General features: G+C 45.9%; 1 protein-coding gene across 1 annotated transcript in view; it reads right to left on the reverse strand.

Moving 5' to 3' along the window:
- The window catches only part of LOC123481335 (huntingtin-like), a 44,453-nt gene extending 32,600 nt beyond the window's left edge, over positions 1-11,853 (reverse strand). The window contains 8 exon segments of the mRNA XM_045219885.1: positions 6,215-6,341; positions 6,779-6,963; positions 8,428-8,526; positions 9,143-9,320; positions 9,819-9,908; positions 9,987-10,042; positions 11,294-11,510; positions 11,750-11,853. Of these exon segments, the coding sequence (XP_045075820.1) occupies positions 6,215-6,341; positions 6,779-6,963; positions 8,428-8,526; positions 9,143-9,320; positions 9,819-9,908; positions 9,987-10,042; positions 11,294-11,510; positions 11,750-11,761 (964 nt within the window). The 5' untranslated portion in view covers positions 11,762-11,853.
- Between the last annotated feature and the right edge of the window lie 3,772 nt (positions 11,854-15,625).

Genomic DNA, 15,625 nt, shown 5'->3' on the forward strand with positions numbered 1-15,625 from the left:
TGGACCTCCATAACAACGACATATCAGGTTATAAACACTTAAAGGATCAGTCTAACAGTCTACTGTAGATATGGAATGGACCTCCATAACAACGACATATCAGGTTATAAACACTTAACAAAGGATCAGTCTACTGTAGATATGGAATGGACCTCCATAACAACGACATATCAGGTTATAAACACTTAACAAAGGATCAGTCTACTGTAGATATGGAATGGACCTCCATAACAACGACATATCAGGTTATAAACACTTGACAAAGGATCAGTCTAACAGTCTACTGTAGATATGGAATGGACCTCCATAACAACGACATATCAGGTTATAAACACTTAACAAAGGATCAGTCTAACAGTCTACTGTAGATATGGAATGGACCTCCATAACAACGACATATCAGGTTATAAACACTTAACAAAGGATCAGTCTAACAGTCTACTGTAGATATGGAATGGACCTCCATAACAACGACATATCAGGCTATAAACACTTAACAAAGGATCAGTCTAACAGTCTAACTGTAGATATGGAATGGACCTCCATAACAACGACATATCAGGTTATAAACACTTAACAAAGGATCAGTCTAACAGTCTAACTGTAGATATGGAATGGACCTCCATAACAACGACATATCAGGTTATAAACACTTAACAAAGGATCAGTCTAACAGTCTAACTGTAGATATGGAATGGACCTCCATAACAACGACATATCAGGTTATAAACACTTAACAAAGAATCAGTCTAACAGTCTACTGTAGATATGGAATGGACCTCCATAACAACGACATATCAGGTTATAAACACTTAACAAAGGATCAGTCTAACTGTAGATATGGAATGGACCTCCATAACAACGACATATCAGGTTATAAACACTTAACAAAGGATCAGTCTAACTGTAGATATGGAATGGACCTCCATAACAACGACATAGCTTCAGCTTGTAAATCAGCTAGAAAGATGTGTCGGCATCGAGTAATTGTCTCTGGCCCCCTCCCAGTTAGGGGAAGTGACGAGCTCTACAGCAGAGTCTCAGCACTTAATCGCTGGTTGAAAACTGTTTTCTGCCCCTCCCAAAAGATAACATTTGTGGATAATTGGCCCTCTTTCTGGGACTCACCCACAAACAGGACCAAGCCTGACCTGCTGAGGAGTGACGGACTCCATCCTAGCTGGAGGGGGTGCTCTCCTCTTATCTACCAACATAGATAGGGCTCTAACTCCTCTAGCCCCACAGTGAAATAGGGTGCAGGCCAGGCAGCAGGCTGTTAGCCAACCTGCCAGCTTAGTGGAGTCTGCCAATAGCACAGTCAGTGTAGTCAGCTCAGCCATACCCATTGAGACTGTGTCTGTGCCTCGACCTAGGTTGGGCAAAACTAAACATGGCGGTGTTCACCCTAGCAATCTTATTAGGATAAAGACCTCCTCCATTCCTGCCATTATTGAAAGAGATCGTGATACCTCACATCTCAAAATAGGGTTACTTAATGTTAGATCCCTCACTTCAAAGGCAGTCATAGTCAATGAACTAATCACTGATCATAATCTCGATGTGATTGGCCTGACTGAAACATGGCTTAAGCCTGATGAATTTGCTGTGTTAAATGAGGCCTCACCTCCTGGTTACACTAGTGACCATATTCCCCGTGCATCCCGCAAAGGCGGAGGTGTTGCTAACATTTACGATAGCAAATTTCAATTTACAAAAAAAAAATGGCGTTTTCATCTTTTGAGCTTCTAGTCATGAAATCTATGCAGCCTACTCAATCACTTTTTATAGCTACTGTTTACAGGCCTCCTGGGCCATATACAGCTTCCTCTCTGAGTTTCCTGAATTCCTATCAGACCTTGTAGTCATAGCAGATCATATTCTAATTTTTGGTGATTTTAATATTCACATGGAGAAGTCCACAGACCCACTCCAAAAGTCTTTCGGAGCCATTATCGACTCAGTGGGTTTTGTCCAACATGTCTCTGGACCTACTCACTGCCACAGTCATACTCTGGACCTAGTTTTGTCCCATGGAATAAATGTTGTAGATCTTAATGTTTTTCCACAAAATCCTGGACTATCGGACCACCATTTTATTACATTTGCAATCGCAACAAATAATCTGCTCAGACCCCAACCAAGGAGCATCAAAAGTCGTGCTATAAATTCTCAAACAACACAAAAATTCATTGATGCCCTTCCAGACTCCTTCTGCCTACCCAAGGACGTCAGAGGACAAAAATCAGTTAACCACTTAACTGAGGAACTCAATTTAACCTTGCGCAATACCCTAGATGCAGTTGCACCCCTAAAAACGAAAAACATTTGTCATAAGAAACTAGCTCCCTGGTATACAGAAAATACCCGAGCTTTGAAGCAAGCTTCCAGGAAATTGGAACGGAAATGGCGCCACACCAAACTGGAAGTCTTCCGACTAGCTTGGAAAGACAGTACCGTGCAGTACCGAAGAGCCCTCACTGCTGCTCGATCATCCTACTTTTCCAACTTAATTGAGGAAAATAAGAACAATCCAAAATTTCTTTTGATACTGTTGCAAAGCTAACTAAAAAGCAGCATTCCCAAGAGAGGATGGCTTTCACTTCAGCAGTGATAAATTCATGAACTTCTTTGAGGAAAAGATCATGACCATTAGAAAGCAAATTACGGACTCCTCTTTGAATCTGCGTATTCCTCCAGGGCTTAGCTGTCCTGGATCTGCACATCTGCGAGGGCCTGGGATCGGGAGAGACACTTAAGTGTTTTAGTACTATATCTCTTGACACAATGATGAAAATAATCATGGCCTCTAAACCTTCAAGCTGCATACTGGATCCTATTCCTACTAAACTGCTGAAGGAGCTGCTTCCTGTGCTTGGCCCTCCTATGTTGAACATAATAAACAGCTCTCTATCCACCGGATGTGTACCAAACTCACTAAAAGTGGCAGTGATAAAGCCTCTCTTGAAAAAGCCAAACCTTGACCCGGAAAATATAAAAAACTATCGGCCTATATCGAATCTTCCATTCCTCTCAAAAATTTTAGAAAAAGCTGTTGCGCAGCAACTCACTGCCTTTCTGAAGACAAACAATGTATACGAAATGCTTCAGTCTGGTTTTAGACCCCATCATAGCACTGAGACTGCACTTGTGAAGGTGGTAAATGACCTTTTAATGGCGTCAGACCGAGGCTCTGCATCTGTCCTCGTGCTACTAGACCTTAGTGCTGCCTTTGACACCATCGATCACCACATTCTTTTGGAGAGACTGGAAACCCAAATTGGTCTACACGGACAAGTTCTGGCCTGGTTTAGATCCTACCTGTCGGAAAGATATCAGTTTGTCTCTGTGAATGGTCTGTCCTCCGACAAATCAACTGTACATTTCGGTGTTCCTCAAGGTTCCGTTTTAGGACCACTATTGTTTTCACTATATATTTTACCTCTTGGGGATGTTATTCGAAAACATAATGTTAACTTTCACTGCTATGCGGATGACACACAGCTGTACATTTCAATGAAACATGGTGAAGCCCCAAAATTGCCCTCGCTAGAAGCCTGTGTTTCAGACATAAGGAAGTGGATGGCTGAAAACTTTTTACTTTTAAACTCGGACAAAACAGAGATGCTTGTTCTAGGTCCCAAGAAACAAAGAGATCTTCTGTTAAATCTGACAATTCATCTAGATGGTTGTAAAGTCGTCTCAAATAAAACTGTGAAGGACCTCGGTGTTACTCTTGACCCTGATCTCTCTTTTGACGAACATATCAAGACTGTTTCAAGGACAGCTTTTTTCCATCTACGTAACATTGCAAAAATCAGAAATTTTCTGTCCAAAAATGATGCAGAAAAAATTAATCCATGCATTTGTTACTTCTAGGTTAGACTACTGCAATGCTCTATTTTTCCGGCTACCCGGATAAAGCACTAAATAAACTTCAGTTAGTGCTAAATACGGCTGCTAGAATCCTGACTAGAACCAAGAAATTTGATCATATTACTCCAGTGCTAGCTTCCCTACACTGGCTTCCTGTTAAGGCAAGGGCTGATTTCAAGGTTTTACTGTTAACCTATAAAGCGTTACATGGGCTTGCTCCTACCTATCTTTCCGAGTTGGTCCTGCCGTACATACCAATACGTACGCTACGGTCACAAGACGCAGGCCTCCTAATTGTCCCTAGAATTTCTAAGCAAACAGCGGGAGGCAGGGCTTTCTCCTATAGATCTCCATTTTTATGGAACAGTCTGCCTACCCATGTGAGAGACGCAGACTCGGTCTCAACCTTTAAGTCTTTACTGAAGACTTATCTCTTCAGTAGGTCATATGATTGAGTGTAGTCTGGCCCAGGAGTGTGAAGGTGAACGGAAAGGCTGGAGCAACGAACAGCCCTTGCTGTCTCTGCCGGGCCGGTTCCCCTCTCCACTGGGGTTCTCTGCCTCTAACCCTGTTGCAGGGGCTGAGTCACTGGCTTGCTGGTGCTCTTTCATGCCGTCCCTGGGAGGGGTGCGTCACTTGAGTGGGTTGAGTTACTGACGTGATCTTCCTGTCTGGGGTTGGCGCCCCCCCCTTGGTTTGTGCTGTGGTGGAGACCTCTGTGGGCTATACTCGGCCTTGTCTCAGGATTGTAAGTTGGTGGTTGGGGATATCCCTCTAGTGGTGCGGGGGCTGTGCTTTGGCGGAGTGGGTGGGGTTATATCCTTCCTGTTTGGCCCTGTCCGGGGTTTCTTCGGATGGGGCCACAGTGTCTCCGGACCGCTCCTGTCTCAGCCTCCAGTATTTATGCTGCAGTAGTTTATGTGTCGGGGGGCTGGGGTTAGTTGGTTATACCTGGAGTACTTCTCCTGTCTTATCCAGTGTCCTGTGTGAATTTAAGTATGCTCTCTCTAATTCTCTCGTTCTCTCTTTCTCTCTGAGAACCTGAGCCCTAGGACCATACGTCAGGACTACCGGGCATGATGACACCTTGCTGTCCCCAGTCCGCCTGGCCTTGCTGCTATTCCAGTTTCAACTGTTCTGCCTGCGGTTATGGAACCCCTACCTGTCCCAGACCTGCTGTTTTCAACTCTTAATGATCGGCTATGAAAAGCCAACTGAGATTTATTCCTGATTATTATTTGACCATGCTTGTCACTTATGAACATTTTTGAACATCTTGGCATGGTTCTGTTATAATCTCCACCCGGCACAGCCAGAAGAGGACTGGCCACCCCTCATAGCCTGGTTCCTCTCTAGGTTTCTTCCTAGGCTTTCGCCTTTCTAGGGAGTTTTTCCTAGCCACCGTGCTTCTACACCTGCATTACTAGCTGTTTGGGGTTTTAGGCTGGGTTTCTGTACAGCACTTCGAGATATTAGCTGATGTAAGAAGGGCTATATAAAATAAAATTGATAAAATTGATTGATGATCAGGTTATAAACACTTAACAAAGGATCAGTCTAACAGTCTAACTGTAGATATGGAATGGACCTCCATAACAACGACATATCAGGTTATAAACACTTAACAAAGGATCAGTCTAACTGTAGATATGGAATGGACCTCCATAACAACGACATATCAGGCTATAAACACTTAAAGGATCAGTCTAACAGTCTACTGTAGATATGGAATGGACCTCCATAACAACGACATATCAGGCTATAAACACTTAAAGGATCAGTCTAACAGTCTACTGTAGATATGGAATGGACCTCCATAACAACAACATATCAGGCTATAAACACTTAAAGGATCAGTCTAACAGTCTCCTGTAGATATGGAATGGACCTCCATAACAACGACATATCAGGTTATAAACACTTAACAAAGGATCAGTCTAACAGTCTAACTGTAGATATGGAATGGACCTCCATAACAACGACATATCAGGTTATAAACACTTAACAAAGGATCAGTCTAACTGTAGATATGGAATGGACCTCCATAACAACGACATATCAGGTTATAAACACTTAACAAAGGATCAGTCTAACAGTCTAACTGTAGATATGGAATGGACCTCCATAACAACGACATATCAGGTTATAAACACTTAAAGGATCAGTCTAACAGTCTAACTGTAGATATGGAATGGACCTCCATAACAACGACATATCAGGTTATAAACACTTAAAGGATCAGTCTACTGTAGATATGGAATGGACCTCCATAACAACGACATATCAGGTTATAAACACTTAAAGGATCAGTCTAACAGTAGATATGGGATGGACCTCTCACCCAGTGTGTTGATGCGATAGAGGAACTCTCTGAAGACGTCTTTCTCCTGAAGGAACTCAACAGGGATCTCAGGCAGGGTGGTCCCAAACTCTCCCCCTGGCCGAGGGGCCCAGCCCAGCTTCCACACCTACAGGAGGTTGCATACGCACGTTACCGGGGAACTACAATGGAAAGTAAGTAGTCCTTTAGCTGCTACACTGGACACAGAAGTTTAAAAAGTGTTCCTTGGCATGAGCTGCAAGTTGAAAAGGTCAAACTAGAAGCAGACGGTAGGTTTCTGCTGCGCAGCGCCGAGCCTCTGGGCAGAGCCGTGTGGCGATGTTTCATTGAATTTTACATTTTTTACATTTTAGTCATTTAGCAGACGCTCTTATCCAGAGCGACTTACAGGAGCAATTAGGGTTAAGAGTGCCTTGCTCAAGGGCACGTCGGCAGATTTTTCACCTAGTCCGCTCGGGGATTTAAGAACCAGCGACCTTTTCGGTTACTGGCACAACGCTCTTAACCACTAAAGCTACCTGCCGCCCCGCTCTGCAAACTTCTCTCACACACACAGTGACTGACCAGGGGCGGTACTCTGGTGTAGCTGTTGACCAGCGGCAGTCTGGACAGACTGATGATGATGTTGCGGAGCGTGGGCGTGAGGAAGGCTGGGATTCCGCTGTTTCTACGGTGACCCAGAGACAGAACGCTCTGGAGACCCTCCACCAGCTCGGCCATGATCTCACACGACCGCCGCTCACACACGTCTGGGACACACAAACACACACACACACACACACACACACACACACACACGTTAGAGAGAACAGTAACACATCTAATGCACATTAAAACCCAGCAAGCCAACATACTGTACTGTTAGCCCCTAGCCAGAAGACTTCACTATGATTAAACGTGTTCTACCACACTGAAAGTGACCGACTAAAACGCAACAATTATTTAAAAATATACAACTCTGTTGTATGAATGTAAGATAATGGAAACACAAAATAACTACACTACTGTCAGTGTTAGGAGAGTGGACCTGGTCTGAACCAACAACTATACTACTGTCAGTGTTAGGAGAGTGGACCTGGTCTGAACCAACAACTATACTACTGTCAGTGTTAGGAGAGTGGACCTGGTCTGAACCAACAACTACACTACTGTCAGTGTTAGGAGAGTGGACCTGGTCTGAACCAACAACTACACTACTGTCAGTGTTTGGAGAGTGGACCTGGTCTGAATCAACAACTACACTACTTACTGTCAGTGTTTGGAGAGTGGACCTGGTCTGAACCAACAACTATACTACTGTCAGTGTTTGGAGAGTGGACCTGGTCTGAATCAACAACTACACTACTGTCAGTGTTAGGAGAGTGGACCAGGTCTGAACCAACAACTACACTACTGTCAGTGTTAGGAGAGTGGACCAGGTCTGAACCAACAACTACACTACTGTCAGTGTTAGGAGAGTGGACCTGGTCTGAATCAACAACTATACTACTGTCAGTGTTAGGAGAGTGGATCTGGTCTGAATCAACAACTACACTACTGTCAGTGTTAGGAGAGTGGATCTGGTCTGAATCAACAACTACACTACTGTCAGTGTTTGGAGAGTGGACCTGGTCTGAACCAACAACTATACTACTGTCAGTGTTAGGAGAGTGGACCTGGTCTGAACCAACAACTACACTACTGTCAGTGTTAGGAGAGTGGACCTGGTCTGAACCAACAACTACACTACTGTCAGTGTTTGGAGAGTGGACCTGGTCTGAACCAACAACTATACTACTGTCAGTGTTTGGAGAGTGGACCTGGTCTGAACCAACAACTACACTACTGTCAGTGTTAGGAGAGTGGACCTGGTCTGAACCAACAACTATACTACTGTCAGTGTTTGGAGAGTGGACCTGGTCTGAATCAACAACTACACTACTGTCAGTGTTAGGAGAGTGGACCTGGTCTGAACCAACAACTATACTACTGTCAGTGTTTGGAGAGTGGACCTGGTCTGAACCAACAACTATACTACTGTCAGTGTTAGGAGAGTGGACCTGGTCTGAACCAACAACTATACTACTGTCAGTGTTTGGAGAGTGGACCTGGTCTGAACCAACAACTATACTACTGTCAGTGTTTGGAGAGTGGACCTGGTCTGAATCAACAACTACACTACTGTCAGTGTTAGGAGAGTGGACCTGGTCTGAATCAACAACTATACTACTTACTGTCAGTGTTTGGAGAGTGGACCAGGTCTGAATCACAGTCTGACCCTGTGGTTCTCTTCCTCTCTGGATGTAAGAGCTGGTCACCTGGACCCACCGCCACTAGAGAGGGGAGAAGAGAGGAGAGAGGAGAGAGGAGAGAGAGAGTAGAGGAGAGAGAGTAGAGGAGAGGAGAGAGGAGAGAGAGGAGAGGAGAGAGGAGAGTAGAGTAGAGTAGAGGAGAGAGAGAGGAGAGGAGAGAGAGAGAGTAGAGAGGAGAGAGGAGAGAGGAGAGAGAGAGAGGGCCAAAGGGAGGGAGCGAGAGAGAGTTCAATACTTTATTCAGATGCGCAATAAAACATTGACATGCAGAGGAAAAGCCTAGAAGTAATTTAGGCAATAAGGCCAGAGGGGGTGTGGTATATGGCCAATATACCACGGCTAAGGGCTGTTCTTAAACACGACGCAACGCAGAGTTCCTGGATACAGCCCTTAGCTGTGGTATATTGGCCATATACCACAAACCCCAGAGGTGCCTTACTGCTATTATAAACTGGTTACCAACGTAATTAGAACAGTAAAAATAAATGTTTTGTCATACCCGTGGTATACTGTCTGATATACCAGCATTCAGGGCTCGAACCACCCAGTTTAATAATGAACGTTTAGTCACACAACACCCAAAATCCACTCATTCTGACCAGGCTCATTCCCCTCTCTCCTTCACACACCCACTAACCTGCAGTGATGAGGAGCCGTAGACAGTGTATGACAGAGCAGGTGTGTGTTTTGTACCGGGCTGTAGACAGCCTATACCAGACACAGGGCTGTTGGAGGGCCAGACACAGGCAGGACAGAGCCCACTGCAGGTCAACACTCAGAGGAACACTGTCCTTGAGAACACGCCACACCACCAACTAGAGAGAGAGAGAGATACACACCATAAAGCAGCGGGGTTTTTTCTGGATCATAAAGGGGTTTAGGTTGTGGGCGTGGCCGGCTGAATTTTAGATATCATTTTAAAGGCCCCCATTTTGCCGGTGTAGAGAAATGTTAAAACCATTTTTTTTTGCAGATTTCATGCAATTCTATGCATTTTGCCATGGCTAATGCTGTGTCCTTTAGCTCAAACATAATAAACTAAATCAATACAGCTAAATTCATTGTTTGGGGAATTTTCAGTTTTGGTGATTGTTATTTCTCAATGATTACATTATTACAAAATACATAGATCCATTATCCTTTTCTACATATTTTCTATCTAGTTTTAGTGGTCTATACATTGAAACGTTTTTCCCTAAAATTAATTTATAAAATATTTTACACTGTTTGGACATGGACGCTTAGTTAAGTCTTTTCTCATTGGCCAGGAAAAGGGTCAAGAGTTAAGAGGTCAGGGATTATGACCTTCTTACCTCGGTAGCCATGGCGATGAAGGTGGTGATGAGATGTTGTTTGTCTTCAGGGATTTGTAGAGAGGAAGGAAGCTGACCCACACACAGCAGATACTGAGACAGCGCTCTACACAGAGACATCACCCGCGGGTAGAGCCCTGCCTCACCTAGAATACACACACACAGCAGATACTGAGACAGCGCTCTACACAGAGACATCACCCGCGGGTAGAGCCCTGCCTCACCTAGAATACACACACACAGCAGATACTGAGACAGCGCTCTACACAGAGACGTCACCCGCGGGTAGAGCCCTGCCTCACCGAGAGAACAACAGAAGAATCGACATGTGAAAGAGAATATATAAAACACACTAGTTTCAGGTTCTGCAAAAATACGCTCTTTTAATTTCAAGATGAAATGCCTTGCTTCAGGGCACGACGGCAGCAGAACCTGGGAGCACCAGGATACCGTAAAGTCCAGCACAGACTACGATTTTAGCAGTCTTACGCCAATACTTTTCCCCGTCTTGGCTTGTTCATTGTGTCACGTCTAAGGTCTGCTGATTAAGTGGCGCTACGTCGAAGGTCGAAGGTCGAAGGCTCTGACAGCGTTCTGACAGCGTTCTGACAGCGTTCTGACAACGTTCTGACAGCGTTCTGACAGCGTTCTGACAGCGTTCTGACAGCGTTCTGACAGCGTTCTGACAGCGTTCTGACAGCGTTCTGACAGCGTTCTGACAGCGTTCTGACAGCGTTCTGACAGCGTTCTGACAGCGTTCTGACAGCGCTCTGACAGCGTTCTGACAGCGCTCTGACAGCGTTCTGACAGCGTTCTGACAGCGTTCTGACAGCGTTCTGACAACGTTCTGACAGCGTTCCGACAGCGTTCTGACAGCGTTCTGACAGCGTTCTGACAGCGTTCCGACAGCGTTCCGACAGCGTTCCGACAGCGTCAGACATTTTGAGCCTTTATATACTGTGTACTGTGGCTGGTGTTACGTGCAGATCCCAGTGACTGACCAATAGGAACACAGCAATACGATTACTGCGAATAGTCAGATTAACATAATAGTTTGATTTAAACGCTGTGTGAGAAGAACAATTTACGACCTTGCAATCAAAATAAAACGTTCTACTGTTACCACAGCGACCACGTTATTTTTTTCCGTATTTGATTCTGAGTTGGGACATATAAAAGTTTGTATGTGAAAACTATTTCTAAGATGCATAATACTTTCAGTTTTTCCGAACTCACTTGGGAGTCGTGCGCTGCTGGTGCTGGCAAGCTAATGGCAGAATGCAACGACAGAACTGAAGCAAAATGCTACAATCTGGCCAGGTTGATATCCAGAGTTGTATCTGGTAACATCACAGTGTGATGAAATGATGGTAAAAGACTGACATGCAGCAGGGGAATGCGTTTAGTTGCCAGATCCTCCCATTTTTTTTTGCGCAGCCCAGGATTCTAACCAACAACCTTCCAGTTCCTCTTACCATAGATGATAGCCAGTTTGTCCCAGTAGGGCTCGGCCGGGTCAGGTTTGGCCGGCGGCAGGAAGGAATGGTGAGGAACAGGAAGTAGCTGTGTGACCTCGCCCAGCTGATCCAGGGTCACGGCCAGGGCAGTCTCCAATAGCAATGACCCCTGACCCCGGGTTAACCGCTGAACCCCCAGACTCAGACACGGACAGAGGAGAGACAGGTTGAAGTCCTGATGGAGAGAGAGAGAGGGCGAGAGAGAGAGGGCGAGAGAGAGAGAGCGAGAGAGAGAGAGCGGAGGAGAGAGAGAGAGCGGGCGAGAGAGAGCGGGCGAGAGAGAGAGCGAGGGAGAGAGAGAGAAAGAGAGGGGGAGAGAGAGAGAGAAAGGGAGAGAGAGTGAGAAGGTGGTCAGTGGGTGCTTTGAGGGATAAGACGGGGTAGTTTGGAGGTGTGTGTGTGTGTGTGTGTTACCTTGCAGGTCATGATGGTAGAGAGGTCGTCAGGAGGTAGTTTGGTCAGGAGTTCCGTTGTCTCCAGGAACGACCCGTCACCACGGAGACAACACTGTGACCTCACCAGGGCAACATACCACTCCTGGAACACACACACACACACGGTTAGTACAAGACATACACACGTTGAATATGATATACACAAACACACGTTTTATAAAGCACACACACACACCTTGTCAGCCTCGACTAGTTCAGGGGCAGGTGGCGGTTCCCCATCCAGGGGTGTGATGTCACAGGAGGGAGGGGGGCTGCTGGTGTCCTCGGCAACGGTGGCTCGGAACCTGTCCAGCAGGGGAGTAGAACCTCTGGTGCCTAGCAACAAGAGACAGGAAATGACATCACACATATCACCAGCTTTTTGTTGTAAAAATCTCTTGTTAGGAAAGTAGCTTGTGAAAAGGATACAATGACTGATTGTTTTTAAATACACTTTATATACAAAGGTATGTGGACACCCCTTCAAATTAGTGGATTCGTCCATTTCAGCCACACAATCTCCATAGACAAACATTGGCAGTAGAATGGCCTTACTGAAGAGCTCAGTGACTTTCAACGTGGCACCGTCATATGATGCCACCTTTCCAACAAGTCAGATCGTCAAATTTCTGCCCTGCTAGAGCTGCCCCGGTCAACTGTAAGTGCTGTTATTGTGAAGTGGAAACTTCTAGGAGCAACAACGGCTCAGCCGCGAAGTGGTAGGCCACACAAGCTCACAGAACTGGACCGCCAGGTGCTGAAGCGCGTATCGCGTAAAAATAGTCTGTCCTTGGTTGCAACACTCACTACCGAGTTCAAAACTGCCTCTGGAAGCAACGTCAGCTCAAGAACTGTTCATCGGGATCGTCATGAAATGGGTTTCCATGGCCGAGCAAGCCTAAGACACCATGCACAATGCCAAGCGTCGGCTGGAGTGGTGTAAAGCTCACCGCCATTGGACTCTGGAGCAGTGGAAACAAGTTCTCTGGAGTGATGAATCAGTCCGACGGACTAATCTGGGTTTGGCGGATGCCAGGAGAACGCTACCCGCCCCAATGCACAGTACCAACTGTAAAGTTTGGTGGAGGAGAAATAATGGTCTGGGGCTGTTTTTCATTAGTTCCAGAGAAGAGAAATCTAAACACAACAGCATACAATGCCATTCTAGATGATTCTGTGCTTCCAACTTTGTGGCAACAGTTTGGAGAAGGCCATTTCCTGTTTCAGCATGACAATTCCCCCATGCACAAAAGCGAGGTCCATACAGAAATCTTTTGTTGAGATCGGTGTAGAAGAACTTGACTGGCCTGCACAGAGCCCTGACCTCAACCCATCAAACACCTTTGGGATGAATTGGAACGCCGACTGCGAGCCAGGCCTAAACACCCAACATCTGTGCCCGACCTCACTAATGCTTTTGTGGCTGAATGGAAGCAAGTCCCCGCAGCAATGTTCCAACATCTAGTGGAAAGCCTTCCCAGAAGGGGGGACCAACTCCATATTAAAGCCCATGATTTTGGAATGAGATGTTCAACAAGCAGGTGTCCACAGACTTTTGGTCAGGTAGTGTGTCTTTAAAATAAGAAGATAATGTACCTTTGAATAGAATGAAAGAGGAGAGGAGAGGAGAGGAGAGGAGAGGAGAGGAGAGGAGAGGAGAGGAGAGGAGAGAAGGAAGAGAGGAGGGGAGGAAGAGAGGAGAGGAGGGGAGGAAGAGAAGAGAGGAGAGGAGAGGAGAGGAGAGGAGAGGAGAGGAGAGGAGAGGAGGGGAGGAAGAGAAGAGAGGAGAGGAGAGGAGAGGAGAGGAGAGGAGAGGAGAGGAGAGGGAGAGGAGAGGAGAGGAGAGGAGAGGAGAGAGAGGAGAGGAGAGGAGAGGAGAGGAGAGGAGAGGAGAGGAGAGGAGAGGAGAGGAGAGGAGAGGAGAGAAGGAAGAGAGGAGGGGGAGGAAGAGAGGAGAGGAGGGGAGGAAGAGAAGAGAGGAGAGGAGAGGAGAGGAGAGGAGAGAAGGAAGAGAGGAGGGGGAGGAAGAGAAGAGGAGAGGAGAGGAGAGGAGAGGAGAGGAGAGGAGAGGAGAGAGGAGAGGAGAGGAGAGGAGAGGGAGAGGAGAGGAGAGGAGAGAGAGGAGAGGAGAGGAGAGGAGAGGAGAGGAGGGAGGAAGAGAGGAGAGGAGGGGAGGAAGAGAGGAGAGGAGAGGAGAGGAGAGGAGAGAGAGGAGAGGAGAGGGAGAGGAGAGGAGAGGAGAGGAGAGGAGAGGAGAGGAGAGGAGAGAGAGGAGAGGGAGAGGAGAGGAGAGGAGAGGAGAGGAGAGGAGAGGAGTATTTTTACCTTTGAGCTAGTCCACTGATCTGAAGGTATTCCTGGATTCTGTCCAGTTCCTCTACCGGCAACTGGGCTATACTGTTCTATAGAGGTAGAGAGAGAGCATGTTCAACTGGGCTATACTGTTCTATAGAGGTAGAGAGAGAGAGCATGTTCAACTGGGCTATACTGTTCTATAGAGGTAGAGAGAGAGCATGTTCAACTGGGCTATACTGTTCTATAGAGGTAGAGAGAGAGAGCATGTTCAACTGGGCTATACTGTTCTATAGGAGGTAGAGAGAGAGCATGTTCAACTGGGCTATACTGTTCTATAGGAGGTAGAGAGAGAGCATGTTCAACTGGGCTATACTGTTCTATAGGAGGTAGAGAGAGAGCATGTTCAACTGGGCTATACTGTTCTATAGAGGTAGAGAGAGAGAGCATGTTCAACTGGGCTATACTGTTCTATAGAGGTAGAGAGAGAGAGCATGTTCAACTGGGCTATACTGTTCTATAGAGGTAGAGAGAGAGAGCATGTTCAACTGGGCTATACTGTTCTATAGAGGTAGAGAGAGAGAGCATGTTCAACTGGGCTATACTGTTCTATAGGAGGTAGAGAGAGAGAGCATGTTCAACTGGGCTATACTGTTCTATAGAGGTAGAGAGAGAGCATGTTCAACTGGGCTATACTGTTCTATAGGAGGTAGAGAGAGAGCATGTTCAACTGGGCTATACTGTTCTATAGGAGGTAGAGAGAGAGCATGTTCAACTGGGCTATACTGTTCTATAGAGGTAGAGAGAGAGCATGTTCAACTGGGCTATACTGTTCTATAGAGGTAGAGAGAGAGCATGTTCAACTGGGCTATACTGTTCTATAGAGGTAGAGAGAGAGCATGTTCAACTGGGTTATACTGTTCTATAGAGGTAGAGAGAGAGAGCATGTTCAACTGGGCTATACTGTTCTATAGAGGTAGAGAGAGAGAGCATGTTCAACTGGGCTATACTGTTCTATAGAGGTAGAGAGAGAGCATGTTCAACTGGGCTATACTGTTCTATAGAGGTAGAGAGAGAGCATGTTCAACTGGGCTATACTGTTCTATAGAGGTAGAGAGAGAGAGCATGTTCAACTGGGCTATACTGTTCTATAGGAGGTAGAGTAGAGAGCATGTTCAACTGGGCTATACTGTTCTATAGGAGGTTAGAGGTAGAGAGCATGTTCAACTGGGCTATACTGTTCTATAGGAGGTAGAGAGAGAGAGCATGTTCAACTGGGCTATACTGTTCTATAGAGGTAGAGAGAGAGCATGTTCAACTGGGCTATACTGTTCTATAGAGGTAGAGAGAGAGAGCATGTTCAACTGGGCTATACTGTTCTATAGAGGTAGAGAGAGAGAGCATGTTCAACTGGGCTATACTGTTCTATAGGAGGTAGAGAGAGAGCATGTTCAACTGGGTTATACTGTTCTATAGAGGTAGAGAGAGAGCATGTTCAACTGGGCTATACTGTTCTATAGAGGTAGAGAGAGAGCATGTTCAACTGGGCTATACTGTTCTATAG

The sequence above is a fragment of the Coregonus clupeaformis genome, unplaced genomic scaffold (assembly GCF_020615455.1).
Source record: "Coregonus clupeaformis isolate EN_2021a unplaced genomic scaffold, ASM2061545v1 scaf2857, whole genome shotgun sequence".
NCBI classification, from domain to species: Eukaryota; Metazoa; Chordata; class Actinopteri; order Salmoniformes; family Salmonidae; genus Coregonus; species Coregonus clupeaformis.